A 27731-nucleotide genomic window follows, 5' to 3' on the forward strand; every position below is an offset into this window, starting at 1 on the left:
TGGCAGACAAGCTCTGTGTCCTTAGCCTGGGAGTCAGCTTGCAGAAGAGCAGCCTCGGGGCAGGTGAAGGCTGGAGCATCTCCTGATGAACCTGCAGCCCCCCCCCAAGCTCCCCCGATGCCTTTACCTCATCCCAGACCCGTCCTGCTGCACCCACTGCGCCCCTGCCGCAGAGCAGATTATGCAACGGCTGCCCCCCATCACTCCCCTCTCCTCTCCGTTGACGCCACTGCTATAGAAGGAATCATAGAATTCTAGAGCATGCAGGCATTTGGAGGTCTCTAGTCCACTCCCCTCCTTTTACAGGTGAAGAAATGAAAGCCATTCCTCCCTGCTCATACTATAAATTTACACCTCATTCAAAAGTTTAGCAAATACTAATCGAGCACCTACTCTGTACCAGCTGCTCTCCTAGGAGCTGCAGACACAGGGGTGAGCAAGACAGATGAAGCCTTAGCTCCCCTGGGTCTTCCGTCCTCATGGTGGAGACAGATGACAAATGAGTAGGCCAATAAATCACAAAGACAGTCGCCATGGTGGCCAGAACAGTAGCCCCTCAAGGACACCCACTTCCCCATCCCTGGAACCTGTGAAGGCGTTTTGTTATGGGGTGTGGGGGAATTAAGATGCACAGGGAATTAAGGTTGCTAATGTACTGACCTTGAGATAGGAGGATTATCTTGAATTATTTAGGTGGACCCACTCGAATCTCTTGAGTACTGAGAGGTAAACTGGAGCAGCACTTTCAAGCCAAGTCCAGTTGGGCCTTCCAGTTAATGAGTGGTCATGAAGGCTGCCCTGGGCTGGGCTCTAGGGCAGACACAGAGGCAAATGAGACCCTCACCTTGTTCCCGAGGCACCCACAGTTCACAGGGGTAGACAGCCAGGGCTGAGCACCACCCCACAGGGCAAGGGCTTGGTAGTAGGAAGAGAGGAAGTGCTTGGGAGCACAGAACAGAGGGTGATGATTTTTTGGAGCGTGGGCTGGGACATTCATTTCCTCCTATTGAAGGGGAACTCTTTTTGCTGTAGAAGATTCCTAAAACACCTCTACTTCAACCTCTAGACCAGGGGTTCAGGGATCATCTTGCTGAATGCTTGCCATCGGCCTCTAAACTGAATGTCCCGTGAGGGCAGGGACTGTGCCCAACTAATACGTGCTGAATGAGCGAGGATGAATCAATGGATGTGGGGCATCTCAGCTAAGTCATTCTGGAACATGGACGGGAGGTACCGCTGTAACACCGCCTGGACTGAACTTAACAGGAGGGTCATCTTGAGCCTCATTCAAGAAGGTTAATGGCTCAAATGCTACACAACTCACAGCTGGTTCCAAGGCCGGGGCCAACCTTCAGGGGTTGGGAAAGCAAAGACCAGTAGCCGAACATGGCGGCAGCGTCAGATTTAATCTGGTGCTCACCCTCCAGCCAGGAGGCCCCATTGGACTCCTCCGTGACTAACAGCCCAGCCAAGGAGGGGAGGGTGGCCTTGCCCTTAAGCCGCAGCGTGGCGGGTCAGGTGATATCCCTATTCTGTCACTGACCAGTTGTATGAACCGAGCAAACAGTGTTATCCCACCTGAGCCTTAGTTTCCTTGTGTTTAAAATACTGTTTAAAGTACTGTTAAGAATACCTCCCTCCCAGGATTAAAGAATGTATATTAAGTGCCTGGCTCCTAAGAAGGGCTCAATAAATGGGGACAATGGTGAAAAGAGATAAGGTAAGCTCCGGGGAGGGTCGGTTATAGGACCTTCCCTGGCCCCTCTGGTATCCTCAAGTTCTCTCTCACTGCTGCCCAGAGGGACCCAGGGACCAGCCCCTGCCCTGAGCGCCTGCATCTGTCCTCCCCAGTTCTTCAACTGGCCCAAAGAGCAGACCTAGGACTCAAGTGGGTCCTCATACAAAGAGGACAGAGGGGCCTGAGCTTGGCACCTCCATCCCCTCCCCACTCCTGGGCCGTGATCTGGGGCCAGTCAGGATTCCTGGCCACTTATTCTTCTTTCCAAGTCCTCCTGCACTATCATGTACCAGTCTCAGGACTCCTGACTCCTTTGTGTCCCCAAGTGTCAGCACTTTCTCCCTCCCCTGAGCCTGGCGTCCTCAGTCCGCAGGCCTGGGCTTCTGCCTGCATAGTTCTGCCTGGGTGTTGCTTAGCTGACTGGCCTCCGTGCCTCTCTCCCCACTTCCTAGTTATCATAAAACCATCACTCGTTGGGTTACGCACGTGTCTGGCACTGCGTGCTTCACACAAACCATCTCTGGTCCTGGAAATCTCCCTACGTGAGTAATGCCATTATCCCCATAGTTCAGATGAGGAAATGGGGGCTGGAGAGAATAAGACCCAGAGGAAGGCTTCTCTCAATCCTCTGCTGCAGGAACTAGTAAAACATCCTGGGAAGCATCTGACATCATCACATGGATGTGAAAAGGCAAGGCCTTTCTGACCCAGAAGTGAAAATCCACAAGAAGAAAATGGGAGAGATGAACAGACAACAGCACCAGTTAAAGAGGGAGCTCAGCCAATAATGCAGGCTGGCTCCAACACGGAAAACTCCGTGGTGACATTAAAATCCACATTGGAGGGAGTGACAGCAAAACGAAGACTGTGGAACAGAGAACCTGCCCAGGATGCAGAGGCAATTGACAAGGAATGAAAAACGAGTGCCAAGTCAGTAGCTATGGTGGATAGTGCGGACCCAGTTAAGAGTGATAACAGCAGCAAGGGCAAATCAGGTCCTAATTTTAAGTGAAACACATAGTCGTTCTACATTCTTGTTTTTTTGCGGTACGCGGGCCTCTCACTGTTGTGGCCTCTCCCATTGCGGAGCACAGGCTCCGGACGCGCAGGCTCAGCGGCCATGGCTCACGGGCCCAGCCGCTCCACGGCATGTGGGATCTTCCCTGACCGGGGCACGAACCCGTGTCCCCTGCATCGGCAGGCGGACTCTCAACCACTGCGCCACCAGGGGAGCCCTGTTCTACATTCTTAAGGGTGTCAGCAGAATTAATTCATTCAGTAAATATCTACTGAGTGCCCACTATATGCCAGGAACAGTTCTAAGACTGGCAGTACAAAAATCAATTAATAAGTATATAAAGTCAGGTACTTACAAGTGCCATGAAGAAGGTAAAGGAAGGTAAGGGGTTCGGGAGCCGTAGGTGGGCGGCAGGAAGCAGGTAGATATTTTTATGGAGTAATTAGGGATTCTTTTCTTTTCTTCTCTTTTCTTTTTTTAAACATCTTTATTGGAGTATAATTGCTTTACAATGGTGTGTTAGTTTCTGCTTTATAACAAAGTGAATCAGCTATACATATACATATGTTCCCATATCCCCTCCCTCTTGCATCTCCCTCCCACCCTCCCTATCCCACCCCTCTAGGTGGTCACAAAGCACCGAGCTGATCTCCCTGTGCTATGCAGCTGCTTCCCACTAGCTAGCTATTTTACATTTGGTAGTGTATGTAAGTCCATGCCTCTCTCTCACTTCGTCCCAGCTTACCCTTCCCCCTCCCTGTGTCCTCAAGTCCATTCTCTACGTCTGCGTCTTTATTTCTGGGATTATTTTCTTAGAGGAAAGACTCTCTTCTGTTGGGCAGCTTTAAGTAGCCTCTTAATGTACTAAGGTTAGACCCAGAACCTGATCTTGAGAGCGAGGTTGAGAGAAGACGCTAAACCATTCTGCAAGAAGTAAGTAGTTGCTAAAATACTGATTGGTTTTTATGCTTTTTCTGGTTAGAGCTGGAGAAAGGGATGTCGACCCCTAGGATGTGGGGCATGGAGACAAGTCACTGCAAGTGTCTGAGCGGGACTGGAGCGGTCCTGGCAACACGGCGCAGGCCACGGCGGAAGAGAGGGGAGAGTCGGGGATATGAGGGTCAGATTATGGATTATGAGCTTCTGGTGCAGTGAAACTTGATGTTCAGTTAAAAATTTTCTTTTTCTCTTTTGAAATTCCCCTAGGATAGGCCAAACGTTTGCATATGAAGGTACTTTTTGCTGCAGGTAACAGAGAACCCCAATGCAACTACTTGAACAAAGAGGAATTAATTATCTCACAAACAGGAAGTCTAGAGGCCAGGCAATGACCAGGCTGGTTAATTCTGCTTGGTTAATTCAATGGCATCATTGAGGACCCAGGTTCATTTCATCTTCCTGCTCTGTCCTCTGCATACTGGCCTCACTTTCCAGCTACTTCCCCTCCTGGTTGCAAGGTGGCAGCAGCAGCCCCAGCTATCACATCCTACGACAGCTTCCAAAGGTAGAAAAGGGACCATTTCATCCTTGGGTCTCCTTCTAAGACAAAAGAAATCTTTACCAGAAGCCCCGTGGAACACTTCCCTTCACATCTCATTGGTTACTAGTGCATCACATCTCATTGGTTACTAGTGCATCCTACTCCTATCAATTACGTTATATTACATTATCCCTGCACCTAAACCCACCAACCACAGCTAGTGTTGGTCCCCATGTGGGCTCTGCTTTGGGCAACAAAGAGGAAATGGTCCCATGTCCTGTGGCAAGGTGGACTAGAAGTCCTGGAGCATGAGAAGCAGGGACAACATGGCCAGCGGGGAGGGGGGAAGAGTAAAGACAGTCATGTGGAGGTAGAGAGGGCAAATAGAAACCAGAAGAGCTGAAATAAAGACTTACTCAAGGGACTTCCCTGGTGGTCCAGTGGTTAAGACTCTGTGCTCCCAATGCAGGGGGCCCGGGTTCAATCCCTGGTCAGGGAACTACGTCCCGCGTACCACAACTAAATATCTCACATGCCACAGCTAAGACCCGGCACAGCCAAATAAATAAATTAATTAAAACAAAACAAAACAAAAAACCCCACAAAACTTACTCAAAGACCAAACAGAAGAAAAGCCTTCTGAGCCAAAGAAAGACCCAGGTTTGCAAAGCGAAAAGGCTGAACACATTCCCAGAACTACTGATGAAAGGAAAATGATAAGGGTGGTAAAGAATCCCCACCAGCTTCAACTCAAAAAAAGGAAAAAGCCTGGTTCCCGATAATGGGACTGGTACCAGCTTGACCTTGGATTTTGTATCTGGGGCTATTTGTAACTCATAAATTTCTGAAGGCAGTAGAACACCACCTCTATAGAATTTTGAGGGGAAATTTGGTCCCCAAGAATTTCATCTCCATCAAATTTCCTTTTCAATCTGAAGGCAACTGGAAAATGTTTTGAGATATTCAGAAGCTTGGAAAACAGACCTGTCCTTGTTCTACAGCAGGTTAAACTAAAATGAACTGAGATGAAATTACATTAAAATGCACGCTTCTAGAATGTGGCAGCGATGGCCTAAAGGGACTGCTTGGCCTCTGTGGAGCCTGCCGGGCCCCCTGCCCTCAAGCATGGCCGCGGAGTCCTGCGACGTGGCCCCGGCCGCGTATGGCTTCTGTCGCCTGTGCCTCTTCTGCTCCCTCTTGTGCAATGTCAGGAAGTGTGTTCTCGAGCCACATCCTTCGCCCGGCAGCTCAGACGGAATCTTTACTTCACTTGGTGACCACTCAGAACAGTAACAGCTGCCATCCTCCTCCTGAGCTTAATAACAATGGCTCAACCGTCAACCCTCCTGGACACTTGTGACGGAACGGCTTTTAGAAAGTTGTTTTGTTTTCTCTCTCCAAAAGCCACACTGCCCAGAGCAACGTGACAGCCACCATCGGGGAGCAGGAACTGAGTCATGAGTCTCTCACCCGAACAGCTCAAAGCGCCGGGGTTTTCTTCTAAATGGGGAAAGGAGACCGAGAGTCTATGAGGCTCATGGTTTCCAATTCCCTCTTCACCTAAACTTGCCTTAAAACCTGTGCGTGTTCCGGTCTTGATTTCAACAGTCAATATCCTGCGCAGAATCTCAACGCTGAGAAAAGACAGGGAGTTTGTAGCGAATGTATCGCTGTGATGGGGGGCCAGGGGCAGTTTTTATTTTCTGCTTTATTCTTCTTGGTAGGAAGGATGTGAGAAAAACAGCAAGAGTTGAAGGGTCGTAGGAATGGAGCCGAAGGGCCCCATCCACTTGGACTGTGGCGTCGGGCCGTTTACGTGACAGCCCTCGGCCCTCCCCTCAGTTCTGCTCAAGCTGGCCCATCAGGACTGCACGCCCCGCCTTGAACTTGGGCCTTGATGTCCCAGGGAGGAGGGTCATTGCAAAAGGCAGTGGGAGCCTCAGAGTTCATTCCAGGGAGTGCCACTTCCCTGTCCACGGCGGGGAGGGAGCCTGGGCCTTATGAGAAACCCACACTCTCGGTGCGGGAAACTCAAGGCTGAGGGGCTGGGCGCACCCGCCTTCCTCTGGCCTCACAGGGTGGCGCTCAGAGCCCTGCCCACCCCCAGCACCGGCAGCTCAGCCTCCAGTCTGGAAGATTCTCAGGGTCAAGGGTGGCTGTTGAACAGCTACTTAACAAATCCACGGGCTGCTGAGAAAACTGTGGAAATCCACAGCCCAAGAAGCAGAGCTGAGGGAGCCTGATTGCCACGAAAACTGCCCCCTTCCTGCCACCCCTAGTCACTGCCTAGAACCTTCTAGAACACCGCCTGTGTCCCTTCCCCTCCCCTTCTCTGCTGCCTCTGTGCCCCACGCCTGTTTCCATCTTTTCTTCTGTCAGAACTGCCCACCCCACTCACCTCTACCCCTCCCTCGTTCTTCCTTCACTTTTTCTTCCTCCCTCTTAGCTTTCTCTTTCCTTCTCTCCTTTCCCTCTTTCATTCGGTCCTTCCTTCTTTCCTCTCTCTTCATTGTCTTTCTCCTTCTCTTTCCATCCCATTTCCCGCCATTCTTCCCTCCTCCCTCAGTGGAGCACAAGGTAGAACTGACTTATGCTGGTTCACAGATGCCATCGTCCCGTTGGAGGTCTGTTCCCTCTCACAGCAAATAAAGACGGTAACGGCCATGCAGCTCCCCGACGCCGGCCACTCCCCGGGGCTGGGTATTTTACACGCACCCTGGGAGGCATGTGTGTGATTCCCACCTTCCAGTAGAGTCACACTCTCGCCCAAGGCCGCATGGCTGGCACAATCTTGACTTGAACCAGCTGGGAACAGGGTGGTCTGCTTGAGGTCCAGGTGCCTCACTGATTTAGCCCAAAGGCCAAATGTTACGTGTGATCAAATGTTATCAATATTTACAACGGTGGCAGGAAAAGAGGGCTCTCCCTTTGAGAGGCTACCTCTCCCTGTCTCCCTGTCCTCCTGGGGCAGAGTCTGTCCTTCTCTAAGGGATGCAACACCTAGCTGGGTTTGGACACACTTTCTGGGGTCCAAGAAAGACGGCTTAGCTGGGCAGGTCTGGAGACGGGGCCCGAGGCCTTGCTTCTGCAGGGCTCAGCCACGTCCATGCTTAAAGCACGGGGGTTGAATGAAGTTACAGCTTACACACTTCCCTCCCATCTCTGATTTTTTGTAAGTCAGAGAAAGGTGGAGTGAGAACGAAGTAAACAGGCGTCAGGATCGCTCCCCTTCCTGAGCCTCATGGACTGTCACGGGCCACAACCCGCGGCCGACTTCATGAGGTCGCTCTGCAAGGAACGAAGACCGAGTGGCTCTTTGGTTTTGTCAAAAAGCCAGAGGCCCCAGTGAGAAGAGCTATAAGGTAATTAGAATAAGATGAAAGCTTCTGCTGCTTCACTTGGCAACGTTTCAGGCCAGATTCTTATTCGGGGAGCCTCCTATTCTGGTAGCACCAAACAGATTCAGGTGTAAGGAGTGAGTTATTTAGAAACTGTGGCTAAGCTCAGAAAAGAGTATGAGGTTTTGCCTCAACATGAAAAGAGGAACTGGATTTAAAATAAACCCCGAACGCTAACTGCTGGGGCTCGACAACCCGGAGACGCGGCCTAACCGTGCGCGTGCGTTAACCTGCTCGTGGGTGCACAGCTACTCTGATCATCTCGTGAGGTGCTGTATTTTTATAGGAAGGTGTAGCCTTAGGAGTGAAAATTGCCTAGGTCCCCCAGCTCCCTGCCCCCTGGTTACCTGGTGCTGGCCACCCAGGAGGTCCCGGGCCCAGTGCCGGGGTCGGGGCAGACCCGTCTAGCAGGGTGCCAGCTCTTCTGTGACACCTGCCTGCCCCCCACCCGGGCTGAGCGTGGGCCCAGGTAACCACGCTCTGTCCCCACAACTCTACCCCCTTCTACGAGCCGTGCGCGGGCCCCTGCTCCATACACAGACCTGCAAGGGCCCCTGCAGAGGAAGCTGTTGATGGGGCCGAGCCAACCGTACTCCCTCTTGGGACTGGCAACTCAGGAGTGAGCCTGTTGGTGGGGAAGGGCAGACCCACTGAGAAGGGCTGAGTCGTGGCAGGTAGCACCTGGGCTGCAGGGCCCCAACCCTTCTGGTCCCAGGCCCCAGCCTTCTCCCTCCTTGCGCCGAGCATCTCCACCAGGGCCGCCCGCCCCCCTTGCATAAGTTAGCCAAAGCAAGTCTCTGTTCTTTTCAACCCCCAAAGCCTGATGAGGCCCCAGCTGCTGCAGGACTGGCAGCCGTTCCCAGGAACATGCGACGCCACGGCAGCAAGAGGTAAAGGCCAGAGGGAACAGACCTAGACGCAGTCTAGACATACACAGGCCGTGTGTACAAACTCTATAGAAGCCACAAAGTCATGTCTTTTCCAGCTTAAGGCCTAGTCATACTTAAATTCTTCTTCCCTTTGAAGGAATAGAAGAAAACCACAAGGGGAAAAAAGATCAAAAGCAACAACTAACTTTTAACTTAAGAGAGTTTAGACTCCTTTCAGCAAACCACCTATCAAGGACGCCAACCTTTGTGGGAAAGTTCATGCAGTCCTAGACTTGGAAAAAATTCGAGGCCATTGAGCCCCACTGCCTGCCCCGGGCAGGCCCCCCTTCAGGCGGCCTCATCCCTGATGGGTGAGGAGCCCATAGGAGAGGCAGCCATCCCGTTGATGAGTGGTTGCCAAGTCTTGAAAGAACCGTCCAATATTAAGGTACCAACATTTGTCCCTGGTGCCGAGGCTGAGACATGGGGGCATCCTAGACTGTCCAAAAGCATTCAAATGAATGTTCCTTAGATACCAGTGCAGATGCATGTATGTACAGGAAGGACGAAGAAGCCAGAAGCAGCATTCAGCCTGACCTCTAGGACATGAAGCAATTCTGCTTGAGCCCAAACTTGCATCCCCAGGGAAGCCCTGCAGCACAGCCCCAGCCTCCAAGAAGGCAGTGTCGTGACACCTGGGTTGGCTCACGTGTGGCCCCGAGGTCTCTGTCTCTGTCCCAAGTGGCTCACTGAAATGATTTCTTTGATCCCCATAAATAGTCTCCCAGAAGCTTTCTACTCAACACAACTCCCTCTTGACACATTTCCAGTGACTTGTGCCCCAGGGACCTGCCTATTGTCCTGCCCTTGATTCCAGCTCCGTCTGTACCGCTGCATCCGACTTCTGCACAAAATGCATTGTTCCCTTCACCTCCGGAATTAGTGATTACATGCCACCTCGCCCCTTCCACCTCTACTTTCTTTCCAACTAAACCCCACAGACTCTGTCGCTGCTTCTCCACGACACGGTGTCCCAACCCTTCTCTATCCTGGCTGCTCTGCTTGGCACGTGGGTGGGGCACTCTGCCTGTGGGTGCCTCTCACGAAGGGCTCAAGAGCTGAGTGTGACTCCTCTGCTCCCACCGTGGACACCGAGAGCATCACCCCCTTTTTCCTGCCCACCCCCTGCTCTCTTGGTGCAGCCAGATTACATATAGCTCCCCTGGCCTCCACATCACTCGGTTGTCATGCATTGTGGTCACACAACACCCGTGGTGTTTGTCATGCAAACTGTATGGAAGGTGGTCTTCCCAGACTTGGCGCACCTAGTATGGCTTTCTTTAAACTTATTTTTTTCTTTCTTTTTTGGCCACGTTACACTGCTTGCGGGATCTTAGTTCCCTGACTAGGGATCGAACCCCGGGGCCATGGCAGTGAAAGCACCGAGTCCTAACCACTGGGCTGCCAGGGAATTCGCTCTTTAACCTTTAATGCAAGTTTTACACGTTTGGACTTTACACGGTGAAATCAGATGCCATGAGCATCAGCCTCTGACGGAACAGATCTCTACAAACTGAAAGATATTATCTCATGCTAATCCTTAGGGCAGTCTTCTAACCCCTCAGAAACTACGATCTGTTCTCCCACAAGTACCCTCCCTTCTCTCCTTCCTGGCCCACTTACTGTCACGCATTTGAAGGCACTGAAGAAAACAACCAACAAGCCACAGTCACTTGTCCTTGGTCTCTGAGTATCCTCCTTTTTGTTATTTCCCCTTCACACCCATGAACACAGATAACATCTGCTGTGTCTGCTCCATCATGTCCCGGGGCAGGTCCCTTTGCAGGGTCACAGTCTATCTGCTAAGCAACGCCACCCAGGTTCTTCTAGGAGAAAGACAAGCCCCCGTGTCTAGGCGGCTTGGGGCACCTGCTTTCTTCCCTTCTTCCTCTTTTTCACTCCTTCTCTGCCAATATACGTTCCAGTCAGGGTCAGATTTCAAAGTTTATAAAAGACTTACCTGAACAGTGAATTTATCATCTTCATTGGGCAGAATCCTGTAAGTGTAAACGCAATTCCGGTACCTGAAATAGACCAAATGCTGAATTAGAACCTATGCATTCCTTTTTCTGGACATCAAGCAATCCTGGGCAAAGTCAGGGTTGCTTGTCCACTCCCCACACCCCCAGCACTCAAGGAGCCTCAGGAAAAGGCGGGTGGGATCTCTGGGACGTGATTTACGTTGGCGCTTGACAGCTAGCTGTGTGGTCTGATTTAGAGGAGTCCGCCATCTGAAAGGGCTTCCTAAACCTCTGGGCTGTCATGTTGGCCAAATGAATGGAGCCAGAAGGGGTGTTTCAAGAAGAAATGAGACTCCAGTGGGGCTGAGCATGGCGGGAACATGCCGAATGGGTGGTGGGCACTGCCACAGAGGGGCGGCACTGGCAGGGCAAAGCTCAGTCAGCTTTGGACGGAGCTCCACTACCCCCTGTGTCTGCCTCTCCTGGAGACTTTGCCCCATGGGTTCATTCTCCCAAAGGCCAGCCACCATCCCTTCAGAGACCCAGATTTTCCCAGCAGCAGGTGGGTGAGCCTTAGGGTTGCTTCTAACGCAGAAGTGCAAGGAATTTCGGATTCTCTTTTCTTTCCAGAAGCTCAACCTTCCTCTGGTCCAGAGGTCTCCAATGTGAGAAGGAAGAAGAGCTACTTTTTATTCTCCTAAAAGCTTTGAGAGGAAGTGGGAGTTGTCAAGTCTGACCACCTTGGGAAAGGGGCCCATTGGTGGGTGGTCCAGGTGGGGGACCCAGCCTACAGAAGCCTGGTGACAGCAGATGGCCACGGAGGTCCACTGGCTCGGCTGCCGAGCCCACAGGCATAAGGAGTTTGGGAGAACGCTACTTGGGTCTTACACTCTCAGTTGAAATGGCTGGTCTGTTCTCTCACCCACCATAACCTCCCTGCCCCCATTTCCCCCACTTGGGATTCTCACAGACCTTGAAAACTTGCCCACCCCTGCTGGACCCCCAGGCAGGGGCCACACTCCAGCTCACAGATGCTCATGTTGTTTCTGCGATCAAGGAGATGATTCAGTACAAAAGTTTCATTCATTTAACCCCTCCTATGTGCCCAGTCCTAAACATTTATGTTATTGTTTAACTAGATTTTAAAATTATACACTAATTTAAAAAATTTAAGACCACATGGAAAGATATAAAATGAAAAATAAATGTCTCCTTCCCCGGCTCCTATGAGTTCCTTAGAGTTCCTACTCCTTCTTGTAAATCATTCCAAAATGTTTAAACATACACACAAACTTATATATGCATATCTTTTAAATGCAAATAACATCATACTATATACGTTGTTCTGAAATTTGCTGTTTTTCACCAAAAAAACATTAGCAATCTGCCTAAGTCATGTTCTACCGTGTGGCCATGCCATTGTTCATTTTACACTACAATGATGGACAGGTAGTTATTTGGGGCTTTTTACTATTATAAATAATGCTGTAGCGAACATCTCTGTTCCTACCTCTTGTGTACACTGATGAATCCAGAGTTTTAGTTTCCCCACCAGTAAAAAGGGGAGAATGATAAAACAACATCTACCTGTTGTGTAGATTAAGCATTTAGAAGAATGCCTGCAACACACTGAACACTACATGTGCTGACATTTCTTAGAGATTGTGGATAAATCACTAGAAGAAGAGCTGGGCTGAAGGACGCAGGCACCTTATATTTTGATAGAGATGAACAATTGCCTTCCAATGAAGTTCTCACATTGTGTCTCCTGCTAACCGGATATGAAAGAGTCTATTTCCCCACACCCTGCCAACTGGCTGTTATCAGACATTTTAATCTTTTGCAAATCTGAGAGGTGAAAGAAAAATGATGGCTTGCTTTAATTTGCCTTTCTTTATGAGAAAGGTTGATGTGTTCTCATATGTTTCACTATTTGTATTTCTTTTCCCATGAATTCCTTTTCATGTCTTCGTCTCACATTTTTAAAATCATCTTTTGCTTACTTATTCATAAGACTTTGAAATATACTACAATATATTTTGGAGTTATTTATTTTTAACAGTGTTTACTGATTTATTTTCTTTTTAGCTGTGTAGAAGTTTTACAATTTTAAGTAGTTAATTTTACAATCTTTAAAGCCTTTTGAAACAATGAATGTTAAAAGAAAGTTCTGGAAAATGTTTTGGGTAATTTCACTTCCACATGTCTCTTCATTTCTCATAGGAAAATTTCCTCTCTTCCTCTGATCCCTTTAATTCCCGTCTTTCCACTCCCCTTCCTGTCTTTAGAGCCTGAACTGACACCACAATTGGCTTATCTCAAAGATGGCCAGGATGAATCCGTAGTCTAGTACCACCTCACCTCCTGCAGATGTCCCGGGAAGCAGGGAACCATCACAGACCCCAGCCTAACTCCCCCATCCCCATCCCCTGCAGCCTCAACCCTCTTTGCAGAGCCTGCCAGGCGCCTACACACGGAGGACAGCTGGAAGTCTGCTCTGCTCTTATCTTTCACTGCTTGTTCTCGTGACACTTCCTCCTGTAGATATGCAAATAAGGCCAGGGCGAGAACGGTGCCCTATTTGGGTGAGGGCAGCTAATTTTTTTTTTAAACATCTCTATCGGAGTATAATTACTTTACAATGGTGTGTTAGTTTCTGCTTTATAACAAAGTGAATCAGTTATACATATACATATGTTCCCATCTCTCTTCCCTCTTGCGTCTCCCTCCCTCCCTATCCCACCCCTCTAGGTGGTCACAAAGCACCGAGCTGATCTCCCTGTGCTATGCGGCTGCTTCCCACTAGCTATCTACCTTACGTTTGGTAGTGTATATATGTCCATGCCTCTCCCTCACTTTGTCACAGCTTACCCTTCCCCCTCCCCATATCCTCAAGTCCATTCTCTAGTAGGTCTGTGTCTTTATTTCCATCTTACCCCTAGGTTCTTCTTTGTGGAAGAGACTGAACAGGCCCCAAACATCAGCTTGTAAACAGAAAGAAAGAAAGAACACAGAGTCACCAGGAAAGGCACAGAGACAGTGTACAGAACAGGAAGACCCTTTAGTTAATCAAGTGTGGCAGACAAGCCTTCATGGCTTTTTCAGAGATGTTCTAGCAACACTGAAACAAAGAAACAGCTCCATACTACTCAAACAGATGAGAATTCAAAAGCTAGCATAATGGGAAAAGAGGATACTTTCCCCTTAGATAGTAATATCTCAGCATCTCCAATGCGTGGGGCCCCCACGTCATCCCTGGGGCCAAATCAGTAGATCTTTAAGGGAAAGCATAGAGTGTCACCACCACCACCACCCCTGCCACACACAACCCCTGGGAAAGCATGCCATGGGGTGTTGGGGACTCTGCAGGGAGGTGGAGGGGGGCACCCCTTGGCCTCCTGCACTCACCAGCAGCTGCACTTCACCCTGGTCCTACACGCATAAACGTATACATATACATACATGTGCATACACATATACAGATACATAACATACACATATACACATAAGCACACACACATGCACACACAGGCACCCACAAAATCTTCCATGTAAAATGTTTAAAGTGAAGATTCCACAACTAAATCATCTTTGACAACCACTGCACTGGAACATAATGCAGACAGTGTGCTCATTGGGGGCAATGGCTTCCATCCAGGCCTTTCCCACCTCTTTATGGTGATTTAGTAAAAATTTAGGGTGCTGACAACAGTCCTCAGCTGCTACTCCTTCTAGTGATTGGGTCACATTTCAGGGTGAGCGTGTTAGAAATGTTCCCGCTGGACACCCAGGTTGGGATGGTCCTGGGCCATCCCAGTCTCCCGTGTCCCTGGTCCGTATGAGATTACTCCACTCTCAAATGCAGTGGTACCTACAGCAAATTTCCCATGTGACTCCCAATAGCTGCTGGGTGACTACAGGTGCCTACACTGTTCTCAGCAGGAAGATGCTTCCCCCGGGAAGGGCACTTTCAAATCATGGTTTGGGAAGCTTTGCTCAAATGTAAAAGGATAAGCAAATGGAAATAGGAAGAAACTACTTCATGGCATTTTATTCATTCTCTCAGATAAAACTACTACTTCCGTGTGGCTCTTCCTAGCCAAATAACCACTGACATGCATGCCCAGAGCATCCTTTACCACGGTGAGCCCCATGGGGAGAGAAAGAGAGAGAGAGAGAGAGAGAGAGAGAGAAATCAAACTCTGAAATTCGAGAGCCTCATTAGTGTCTGTCTCACTCTGCTGATCTGCTTAGCATGTTCTATAACTGTTTTTTAAACTCCTTTGTAACTCATTATATTTCAGTTCTAATTTCTAATTGTTTGTACGTGTTTTCTCTTTTTTTCTTGCTTGAGTGTTGCAAACATCTGGACAAGATGGGATGGGAGAACAAGGGTTGGAAACTCTGCATTCAAAAAAGCCACTTGGGGAGTCAAGATGGCAGACTAGGAGGATGTGTACTTCATGTCTCCGCACAGCTAGGGCACCTACCAGGCACTGGTGGGGGACCACGGACACCTAAGGGGACAGGAGGAACCCCCAGTGACCAGTTGTTTCAATTATATTTTTATTTTTCCTAATATATTTTTTATCTTTCTAATTTTATTCTTTGATATTGTACTTCTCCTTTTGTTTGTTTGTTTTGGTTTTTTTTTTTGTTTTGCTGTGCCAATCAGCTTGCAGGATCTTAGTTCCCAGGCCGGAGGTCAGGCCTGAGCTCCTATGGTGGGAACTCCGAGTCCAAATGGCTGGACTAATAGAGAATCTCAGACCCCAGAGAATATTAACCAGAGGGAGGCTTCCCAGAGGTCCTAATCTCAGCACCAAGACACGGCTTTATCCAACTGCCTGCAAACCCCAGTGCTGGATGCCTCAGGCCAAACAACCAGTAAGAGAGGAACACAGCCCCACCCATCAAAAAAAAAAAAGAAACAACAAAAAAATATGTTACAGATGAAGGAGAAAGGTAAAAACCTACAAGACCAAATAAATGAGGACAAGATAGGTAACCTAGCCGGAAAAAGAATTCAGAGTAATGATAGTAAAGATAATCCAAAATCTCGGAAACAGAAAGGAGAAAATACAAGAAACATTTAACAAGGATCCAGAAGAACTAAAGAGAAAACAAACAGTGATGAACAACACAATAACTGAAATGAAAAGTACTCTAGAAGGAATCAATAGCAGACTAACTGAGGCAAGGAACGGATAAGTGAGCTGGGAGATAAAATGGTGGGAACAACTGCCAGGGAGCAGAAGAAAGAAAAAAGAATGAAAAGAACTGAGGACTGAGAACTGAGTCTCAGAGACATCTGGGACGTCATTAAATGCACCAACATTCGAATTATAGGGGTCCCAGAAGAAGAAGAGAAAAAGAAAGGGTCTGAGAAACTATTTGAAGAGATTATAGTTGAAAACTTCCCAAACATGAGAAAGGAAATAGCCACCCAAGTCCAGGAAGCGCAGAGAGTCCCATACAGGATAAACCCAAAGAGAAACATGCTGAGACATATATTAATCAAACTATCAAAAATTAAATACAAAGAAAAAATATTAAAGGCAACAAGGGAAAAGCAACAAATAACATACAAGGGAATCCCCATAAGGTTAACAGCTGATCTCTCAGCAGAAACTCTGCAAGCCAGAAGGGAGTGGCAGGACATATTTAAAGTGAGGAAAGGGAAAAACCTACAACCAAGATTACTCTACCCAGCAAGGATCTCATTCAGATTCAACAGAGAAGTTAAAACCTTTACAGACAAGCAAAAGTTAAGAGAATTCAGCACCACCAAACCAGCTTTACAACAAATGCTAAAGGAATTTCTCTAGACAGGAAAAACAAGAGCAGGAAAAAACCTACAAAAACAAACCAAAACAATTTAGAAAATGGTAATAGGAACATACAAATCAATAATTACCTTAAATGTAAATGAATTAAATGCTCCAACCAAAAGACATAGACTGGCTGAATGGATACAGAAAAAGAGCCGTATGTATGCTGTCTACAAGAGACCCACTTCAGACCTAGGGACACATACAGACTGAAAGTGAGGGGCTGGAAAGAGATATTCCATGCAAATGGAAATCAAAAGAAAGATGGAGTAGCAATTCTCATATCAGACAAAATAGACTTTAAAATAAAGACTATTACAAGAGACAAAGAAGGACACTACATAATGATCAAGGGATCAATCCAAGAAGAAGATACAACAATTGTAAATATTTATGCACCCAACATAGGAGCACCTCAATACATAAGGCAAATGCTAACAGCCATAAAAGAGGAAATTGACAGTAACACAGTAATAGTGGGGGACTTTGACACCCCACTTTCACCAATGGACAGATCATCCAAAATGAAAATAAATAAGGAAACATAAGCTTTAAATGACACATTAAATAAGATGGACTTAATTGATATTTATAGGACATTCTATCCAAAAACAACAGAATACAATTTCTTCTCAAGTGTGCATGGAACATTCTCCAGGATAGATCATATCTTGGGTCACAAATCAAGCCTTGGTAAATTTAAGAAAATTGACGTCATATCAAGTATATTTTCCGACCACAACGCTATGAGACAAGATATCAGTTACAGAAAAAAACTGTAAAAAAAATACAAACACATGGAGGCTAAACAATACGCTACTAAATAATTAAAAGATCACTGAAGAAACCAAAGAGGAAAACAAAAAATACCTAGAAACAAATGACAATGAAAACACGATGACGCAAAACCTATGGGATGCAGCAAAAGTAGTTCTAAGAGGGAAGTTTATAGCAATACAATCCTACCTCAAGAAACTAGAAAAATCTCAAATAAACAACCTAACCTTACACCTAAAGCAATTAGAGAAAGAAGAACAAAAAAACCCCAAAGTAGCAGAAGGAAAGAAACCATAAAAATCAGATCAGAAATAAATATAAAAGAAATGAAGGAAACAACAGCAAAGACCAATAAAACTAGAAGCTGGTTCTTTAAGAAGATAAACAAAATTGATAAGCCTTTAGCCAGGCTCATCAAGAAAAAAAGGGAGAAGACTCAAATCAACAGAATTAGAGATGAAAAAGAAGTAACAACTGACACTGCAGAAATACAAAGGATCATGAGACATTACTTCAAGCAACACTATGCCAATAAAATGGACAACCTGGAAGAAACGGACAAATTCTTAGAAAGGGATAACCTTCCAAGACTGAACCAGGAAGAAGTAGAAAATATGAACAGACCAATCACAAGTAATGAAATTGAAACAGTGATTAAAAATCTTCCAACAAACAAAAGGACCAGATGTCTCCACAGGAGAATTCTATCAAACATTTAGAGAAGAGCTAACACCCATTCTTCTCAAACTCTTCCAAAAAATTGTGGAGGAAGGAACACTCCCAAACTCATTCTATGAGGCCACCATCATCCTGATACCAAAACCAGACAAGGATGTCACAAAAAAAGAAAACTACAGGCCAATATCACTGATGAACATAGATGTAAAAATCCTCAACAAAATACTAGCAAACAGAATCCAACAGCACATTAAAAGGATCATACACCATGATCAAGTGAGGTTTAACCCAGGAATAGAAGGATTCTTCAATATATGCAAATCAATGTGATAAACCACATTAACAAACTGAAGGATAAAAACCATCTGATCATCTCAATAGATGCACAAAAAGCTTTTGACAAAATTCAACACCCATTTATGATAAAAACTCTCAAGAAAGTAGGCAGAGAGGGAACCTAACTCAACATAATAAAGGCCATATATGACAAACCCACAGCTAACATCGTTCTCAATGGTGAAAAACTGAAACCATTTTCTCTAAGATCAGGAACAAGACAAGGTTGCCCACTCTCACCACTATTATTCAACATAGTTTTGGAAGTTTTAGTGACAGCAATCAGAGAAGAGGAGGAAATAAAAGGAATCCAAATCAGAGAGAAGTAGTAAAACTGTCACTGTTTGCAGATGACGTGATGCTATACATAGAGAATCCTAAAGATGCCACCAGAAAACTACTAGAGCTAATCAATGAATTTGGTAGAGTAGCAGGATACAAAATTAGTGTACACAATCTCTTGCATTCCTATACACTAATGATGAAAAATCTGAAAGAGAAATTAAGGAAACACTCCCATTTGCCATTGCAACAAAAAGAATAAAATACCTAGGAATAAACCTACTTAAGGAGACAAAAGACCTGTATGCAGAAAACTATAAGACACTGATGAAAGAAATTAAAGATGATACAAACAGATGGAGAGAAATACCGTGTTCTTGGACTGGAAGAATCAACATTGTGAAAATGACTATACTACCCAAAGCAATCTACAGATTCAGTGCAATCCCTATCAAACTACCAGTGGCATTTTTCACAGAACTAGAACAAAAAATTCCGCAATTTGTACGGAAACACAAGAGACCCCGAATAGCCACTACACTACAAAGCTACAGTAATCAAGACAGTATGGAACTGGCACAAAAACAGAAATATAGGTCAATGGAACAGGACAGGAAGCCCAGAGATAAACCCACGCACAGATGGTCACCTTATCTTTGATAAAGGAGGAAAGAATATACAATGGAGAAAAGACAGCCTCTTCAATAAGTGGTGCTGGGAAAACTGGACGGCTACATGTAAAAGAATGAAATTAGAACACTTCCTAACACCATACTCAAAAATAAACTCAAAATGGATTAAAGACCTAAACGTAAGGCCAAACACTATAAAATTCTTATAGGAAAACATAGGCAGAACACTCTATGACATAAATCACAGCAAGATCCTTTTTGACCCACCTCCTAGAGAAATGGAAATAAAAACAAAAATAAACAAATGGGACCTAACGCAACTTCAAAGCTTTTGCACAGCAAAGGAAACCATAAACAAGATAAAAAGACAACACTCAGAATGGGAGAAAATATTTGCAAACAAAGCAACTGACAAAGGATTAATCTCCAAAATATACAAGCAGCTCATGCAGCTCAATATTGAAAAAGCAAACAACCCAAACCAAAAATGCGCAGAAGACCTAAACAGACATTTCTCCAAAGAAGATACACAGACTGCCAACCAACACATGAAAGGATGTTCAACATCACTAATTATTAGAGAAATGCAAATCAAAACCACAATGAGTTATCACCTCACACCAGTCAGAATGGCCATCATCACAAAAATCTACAAACAATAAACGCTGGAGAGGGTATGGAGAAAAGGGAACCCTTTTGCACTGTTGGTGGGAATGTAAATTGATACAGCCACTATGGAGAACAGTATGGAGGTTTCTTAAAAAACTAAAAGTAGAACCACCATACAACCCAGCAATCCCACTACTGGGCATATACCCTGAGAAAACCGTAATTGAAAAAGAGACATGTACCACAATGTTCACTGCAGCTCTATTTATAATAGCCAGGACATGGAGGCAACTTAAGTGTCCATCAACAGATGAATGGATAAAGAATATGTGGCACATACATACAGTGGAATATTATTCAGCCATAAAAAGAATGAAATTGAGTTATTTGTAGTGAGGTGGATGGACCTAGAGTCTGTCGTACAGAGTGAAGTAAGTCAGAAAGAGAAAAACAAATACCGTATGCTAACACATATATATGGAGTCTAAAAAAAAAAAATGGTTCTGAAGAACCTAGGGGCAGGAGAGGAATAAAGATGCAGACGTAGAGGATGGACTTGAGGACATGGGGAGTGAGAAGGGTAAGCTGGGAAGAAGTGAGAGAGTGGCATGGACATATATACACTACCAAATGTGAAATAGATAGCTAGTGGGAAGCAGCCGCATAGCACAGGGAGATCAGCTCGGTGCTTTGTGACCACCTAGAGGGGTGGGATAGGGAGGGTGGGAGGGAGACGCAAGAGGGAGGAGGTATGGGGACATATGTATACGTATAGCTGATTCATTTTGATATAAAACAGAAACTAACACACCCTTGTTAAGCAATTATACTCCAATAAAGATGTTAAAAAAGAAAAGCCACTTGGACCCCATGTAGAAATAAGAGAAAACGTGCGTATGCCCTAGGAACCAAGGGTGTTCACAGTTCACCACCCAAACCTCCAAGAATCCCAGCCAAAGAGTGAGAAAAAGAGGCCATCAGGTCAGAATCAAGAGGAGGCAGTCCAGGTGGCCTGCCTGGACTGGGGGTGAGACGTCTACAGTGTCATCGGGGACCGGCCCAGCACCTACCCCAGCAGCCTCTGGGTCCAGAGGATTCTTCTCATGAGACCCCTGGGAGGAAACCCCCTTATCCGTGCAACACACCACACCCCCATCACTCAATCCCATCAGGTGGATCCTGGATCAGGGGGCTCCCATCCCCATCCCTGCTGATCCTTTTATCTTTGGGAAGAAGATTCAGGCAGAAACCCACTCCAATCTCTAAAAAAAAAAAAAAACTGATCAAATTTTTCCTGACAATTCTTTGTTGGAAAAGAAAAAGCACCAGACTTACTGAAAACATCACCACTCAAAAGGAAGGGTATCATTTTTATAAGAACTCAAAGTGATACCTCCTTGTTACATAGAATCGCTGCAAAAAGAAAAAAAGAAAATAACACATTCTGTAGAAATCTGACTTGCGAACTCAGTAAGATTTAAGAGACAATTGTACTTCTGAAACTGGAAAAATCAATTGTGAAAACTGAGCAACATGAGATAAGAAGAACTGATCAGAAGTGAAAAACCTAGAGTCCTACAGTCAGCATTAAACACCACAAGAGAGGCAGTAAATAGCAGCTTCATGTTCTGGAGAACTTCAACAAGGAAGAAGATAAATCTGAGAAAGTCGGTGCAGAAGGAGAGGGAAGATGAGAAATATAGAAGACATAGCTCTGTCCTCAAACATATATACAGTAGGGGTTCCTGAACGCACAGGTAGTTTTCTAATATAAAAAGAAAAGCAGAACAGATAAATAAATCTAAGAGCATATGACCTGAAATGCAGAAAATGAAATGAATAACCCTCTGACAAACAGAAGAGCAAAAAGAAAACAGTGCAAGTGAGCTGGCCATTGTTCCTTCACCCTCCCCTCCGACCCCCAGTAGACCCACTCTCTATCCTTCTCCACCTGCCCTGTGTCCAGCAGGCTGACCTGTATGTGCCGCTTCACCAAGGTTTAGCTAATGGGAGGCACTGACAGAGTGAGAGGATGGTGAGATAGTGGTATCTGTTCCCCAGACCCCACCCCACCTGCTGCAGATCAGCAGTGGCTGAGTTCCTCCACTGGGGGCCAGGGCTCAAATCAGATGGCCCTGCCTATTCAGGGCCAGGAGTGGAAATAGCTTCCCGTGGTTGCCGGTCCCAGGCTGCTTCACCATCCCTACGCCTAGCACCCCCTTTCGATTATGCCATCTATTCCCTGCTGGGATCCTGGCCAACACAACTAGTAAGCAAGACCAGTAATGAGTAAAGGAAGGTAGCAACAGCAATAAAAGAGAAACCTTAAAATTATAGAAAACCATGAATAACTGTATGCCAGAAACTTTGAAAAATCTCAACAAACGAACAGTTTACTGAAAAATATATATAACTTATCAAAAGTAACCTGAAAACAACAAGGTCCAACTGTAGAGCACAGGGAACTATATAAAATATTCTGTGATAAACCATAATGGAAAAGAATATGAAAAAGAATGTGTATATAAATCAACTATACTTCATTAAAATGAAATTTTTTTAAAGTAACATGAGAGGAGATAGAAAATAAGAATAAATCAATACCAAAGAAGAAACTGAAGTAAATATTAAAGAATTATCTCTATAAATGGCTCTGAGAAAAAGCACCTTTGCCAATTTTTTTATATTTAAAAAAATCAGATAATGATGCTTCATAAATGTCTCCAGGATATTTTACAAAACACACATGACTCTTAAACCATAAAATGATCAAAACCATATAAATCAATCTCACTTATGAACACATATGCTAAAATTCAGAGTAAAATAAAGTTATCATAATCAAGAACAGTTCATTTTAATCTTGCAAAAAAAATGGTTCCTATTAGGAAATCTATAAAATCAAGCTCTTAACCAGTTAATGAAAGAAGAGAAACAGCTTAATCATCTCAATAGACATTAAAAGGGCATTTGATAAAATTTAATATTCAGTTCTTCAAAACTCTTCATAAAACTAGGAAAAGACAGCTCCTTCTTTGACATGAAAAGAACAACTGACTTTTCTCCATCGCTAACTACGTGCCAAATACTGTATGAAGTCCTTCCCAGGCAGCATCAAGTTTGATTCTCACACTACTTCTGTCTGAGGTAGACATTTTCTTTTTCCCATATCCTTCACTGTAATATTTTAGAAATATTGGCCAAAGTAATAAGTTATGAAATCTGAATGAGTTATAAGTATTTGGAAAGTAGACAACAAAATGATTATAATTCGTATATGATTTGATTGTTTAGCAAGAAAATCCAAGAGAAGCAAATAAAAATAATTTTAAATAATGAGGAGTAAACATATAGAATAAAAGGTGAATTTATAAAATCTACAACTTCTCTGTATGTTATCAGTTACCCCAGAAGGGTAACTGTAGAAGAAAAGGTATTCACAACAGTAGCAAAATTAGGAAATAATCAGAAGTAATCATAACAAGAAATATGTAGGATCTATGAAGAAAATTACTAAATTTAAAATAATAGAGATAGCTATATTTATTGTTAAGACTGAATAATACTAAAAGGTCCATTTTTCACAAGTTGTATTGTGGATTTCATGCAACTCCAAACAAAGTCCCAATACTATTTTTTCCAACTTGACGAAGTTATTATCTGTTTCACCTGGAAGAATACTTAGAAAGACTAGATATGCAAATCCTAAAATAAAATAGTTTATAAAATTGTGGTAATGCATTCAGTATGAAATTGGTGTAAGAAAAGCAGACATACATGGACCAGGGTAAACAGGCAAAAAAGAGGTATGTAAGATTTAATACATGGTAAGAGAGGAATAACAAATGGAGAGGAATAAATTATTCAGTAAGAGGTTTTGAGAAAGATGGTTCATTGAGAAAAATACACATAAATCTTTGTTTTACACCATTCATTAATTCCAGAAAGATTAAAGTGTTCAATGTAAAACAACAACAGCAACAAAACAAAACCAAAAAACCTATAATCTATCTGCTTTTGCCAAATACTGTGCCAAGTATGTGATATACACTTTCACTCAATCCATCCAACGACACCGCTACATGGGTATTCTTAGCCCTGGTTTGCAGATGAGGAAACCAAGGCCCCATGGGACTAGACAACCTGCCAGAGCTTGGAAAGGCAGAGTCATCCCTTAGCCCGAGCCTATTAGCTCCAAAGGCCCTGCCCCCCACAGGAAGAAAAAGAATAAAATTTCTGTGTGCAGAGGGACTCTCTGCACTGGAAGGCAAAGGGGGAAAAAAGTCACAAAAGGACAAGAACAGAAAGATTTATAGACTTGGCAAAAATTTACAATCTCTGAACAAAAGAAAAAGGTCATAAAGTTTAAAGGCAAACCACAGTGAAAATATTTGCAACAAATGTGATATAAGGAATTCATGCAAATAGATAACAGAGAAACTACAGTTTCAAAAGAAAAATGGCAAAGAGAATGGAACAGACCATCCACAAAGGAGAAATGATGAAGGTCAATAATCCAAACAAGCTTACCATGACTGCGATCAAGAAATGCAAATCAAAATGAACAGAAATTGGCCACCTTTCACCTTGCAATTTAATAATGTTTTTTTAAATGAAAATATTCAGTATAAGGAGATGGGAATGAGGTGGGCACTCTCTGGTACTGCTTACCAGAGCATAACTTGTAACAAAATTTCTGGAAAGCAATTTGCCATTTTCATCAAAAGCCTTAAAAACATTATCTTTGATCCAGTAATTCCACCCCTGGGAATCTATCACCAGAAATGTCACATATCTGCACAAAGACCTTCATCACTGCCATATTTATAACAACAAAATACTGTTAGTAACTTAAATGTCTGACAATAGGAGAATCATTCCATAAGTTATGGCACATAATGTAATAGAATTTGTGCATCCACTAAATATGATATTTAGGAAGAAAGGTTAACTAAGTGGGAAAATGCTAATGTTGCTAGAAAATACAGACTAATATTATATGGTATTAGGTGTATATATTATGGAGCTTATATATATGTGCTTGTGCGTGTGTGTGTGTGCATATGGGGGGCAGGGAGGGAGAGAGAGAATGAATGAGAAAATATGCCAACAAATTAACAGCATTTATGTTAGTCTCTCATCTCAGTGACTGGGTGATTACTTTCTCCTTTACCTTGCACTCTTTGTATGTTATACTTAATACTGTATTTTTTAAAGTTACTTGAAAGAACGCTGCCCCGTTTATCAGAATCTATTTCTGCACTGCCATCGATGCCTGAGATGGCCTCAACGAGCCTCTCCCCTCCGGAGGGCAGCTTTCTGGCTGGCAAGGGAAAGGGCCGGAGCAGCTGATCCTGTGGGAGCCAGCCTTGTCTGGTGTTATTTATAATAAGTAATTGAACCCAAATGGTTTGGATGCTGGTACTTAAAAGCAATGTTTTTCTCATTAATGGGACAAAGGGAGTGTGAAACGAGCAGGGGAGAGAGGAGGGATCCGGGCCACAGAGCGGCAGGCTTGTCCTGCTCACTGACCAGGGGCCTGACCTGTTGGGCTGTCGACACCCCTTCCCCAGCTCATCCACTCGCTGGGCTTCCTCGGAGTCTTAGGACTTTAGTTCCCTCAGCCCCTCACTCCTACATTGGTACTTAATGACCCTCAAGATGGCCTCCACTCCTCCACTTTCTCTTCATTCTCCGCGGTTCATTCGGCGGTTCTTCCCGGCACCTGTGCCCCTGACCCTTCTCTCCCTCACAGCTCCAGGAGCTCGCCCCGGGCCCCAGCAGCCACCGGCCACTGGCGCGTCACTCAAGCCCTCTTCCTGCCTCATCTCTTTGAGCACTTCCTCTGAGGAGGCCCCGCATGACAGCTCAGTGTCCCTGGAGGCTCCCACAGCCTCCAGGAAGCTCCGGAAGCGACACTCAGCCACCACTGTCCTCTTTCCGTCTGCTGCGGAATGCTCCTTACAGATGGCCCTGCACTCCTCTGCTTCCGAGATGTCACTACTCACTTCGTAGCTCATAAAAAGTAACGGTCAGTGTTCAGCGTGCTGACCCTGTACACGTGTTGCCCGCCTTCTCCCATTTTATCTTCTCAATTATCCAGTGACAACAACAGAAAGACAAATCACCCTATTTTTAAAAAAATGGGCAAAAGGTATGAATAGACATTTCTCCAAAGCAGGTATACACAAATGGCCAATGAGCACATGAAAAGATATCAACTTCATTCATAATTAGGGAAATGCAGATCAAAGTCACAGTAAGATGTCACTTCACACCCACTAGGATGGCCATTATCAAAAAGCTGTTAAGTATTGTTGAGGATGTGGAAAAATTAGAACCCTCTTACACTGCCGACAGAAATGTGAAACGGCACAGCTGCTGTGCGAAAGTCTGACAGTTCCACAAAAAGTTAAACATAGAATTACCATATGACCCAGCAGTTCCACCCAAGACAATTGAAAGCACACGTCCATAGAAAAACTTGTACATGAATGCCCACAGCATCATTCATAATAGCCCCAAAATAGAAGCAACCCAAACGCCCATCAACTGATGAATGGCTAAATAAAATGTGGTAGATTGATATAATGGGCTATTATTTAGCCATAAAAAGAATGATTCATACTACAACATGGATGAACCCTGGAAGCATTATGCCAGGTGGGAAAAGTCAAGTACAAAAGGCCACATATTGTATGATTCCATATACATGAAATACCCAGAATGGGCAAATGGTCAGAGACAAAAAGTAGATCAGTGGTTGCCAACGGCTGGGAGGAAGGGGAATGGAAAGTGACGACTGACGGGTTCAGAGGGTTTTGCCGAGGTTGGGGGGATAATGAAAATATTCTGGAATTAGATGGTGGTGATGGTTTCACAACATTATCCATGTACTAAACACCACTGAATTGTATACTACCTAAAGGGTGATGTTATGGGATGTGAATTATACTGCAATAAAAAAATTAACCCAACAAGTGTGCACTTTGCCAGTGAGGATGCTGGGTGGGCACAGGGAGGTGAGCATCTCGCAAAGGCTAGAATTCACATCAGGGGTAGCCAACCACAGAGGGCTTGCCCCTAAGGACTGCGTCACATGGCCTGAATTAGGGAGGGAAGAGCAGACCTCATCTTACTCCATCTCTGGGGCAGGGAGGAAGGCCTAGAGCCTCACCTCTCATCACCTCTCATCACCACCCCAGGAGATGGGACCACTCAACGGAGAAGCACCGACGTCTGTGCATAGGTGAATTTCACCTGTCAAGTAGGCAAGCTTGCAAAACACACCAAAGCCAGAGCCTACTCTGGTTCTGGAAGGATTGCTCCAGGGTGCTGTGCAAGGGCACAGAAAACCTGGAGACACTCGAATTTACCATGGGCTTTCCGAGTCACTGCACACAGAAGGAACCAGGAATCTGTTACATACATAGGCCTTCCCGGGCACATCCCTCCCTCCGGGTCCTGCACGCAGAAGGAACGCTCAGAACGGTTGTCCTTGGACAACCTCTTATGTAAACCAGATTTCAAGAGCTGAGGTCCTCCAGCTCTGACTACTGCCTGGGCCAGCATTTTCCCCCCACTTTGTCAATACCAGCTAGGAAAAACAGTGTTTTCCTTTGCATTTGCACAAAAGTAATTCACCATCAGTGTAAACTTTACTAAACTTTGAAAGGGGATTGGAGGAAGGTGGATTACATCACACCCATTCACACTGCAGTAAATGGCTTTACACCTCTTCTGGACACTTCTGCCCTCCAAGTCCCTTCTCTGTGGCTCCATCACCAGGGGTCTCCTACACACACCCAGACTTGCTGGCTTCTCTTTCTCCCTCCCAAGAACAGCGAGTTCAAGTCCTGGCCCTGCCACTAATTAGTACTGTAAACACAGCATGTTACCTAACATCTTGGGCCTCAGTTTCCGCATCTGTAAAGTGGGGATAATAACACTTCCTCCAAAGGCCACTGTGGACAGTGAGTGAGTTAATATGTGCAAAGAGCTTAGAACAGAACCCAGCACACAGGTGCCCTTTATAAGTCTTTTGCTGTTATTTTTAGGCAGA

The 27731-nt window shown here is 45.1% G+C and overlaps 1 protein-coding gene across 2 annotated transcripts in view; it reads right to left on the reverse strand.

Moving 5' to 3' along the window:
- The window catches only part of INPP5D (inositol polyphosphate-5-phosphatase D), a 133653-nt gene that overhangs the window by 101633 nt on the left and 4289 nt on the right, over positions 1-27731 (reverse strand). For both annotated transcript variants that reach the window (XM_060151825.1, XM_060151823.1), the window contains exon 2: positions 10524-10587. In XM_060151825.1, coding sequence (XP_060007808.1) covers positions 10524-10587 — 64 coding nt within the window. The remainder of the gene's footprint in view (positions 1-10523; positions 10588-27731) is intronic.

Source organism: Lagenorhynchus albirostris, chromosome 6 (assembly GCF_949774975.1).
Source record: "Lagenorhynchus albirostris chromosome 6, mLagAlb1.1, whole genome shotgun sequence".
NCBI classification, from domain to species: domain Eukaryota; kingdom Metazoa; phylum Chordata; class Mammalia; order Artiodactyla; family Delphinidae; genus Lagenorhynchus; species Lagenorhynchus albirostris.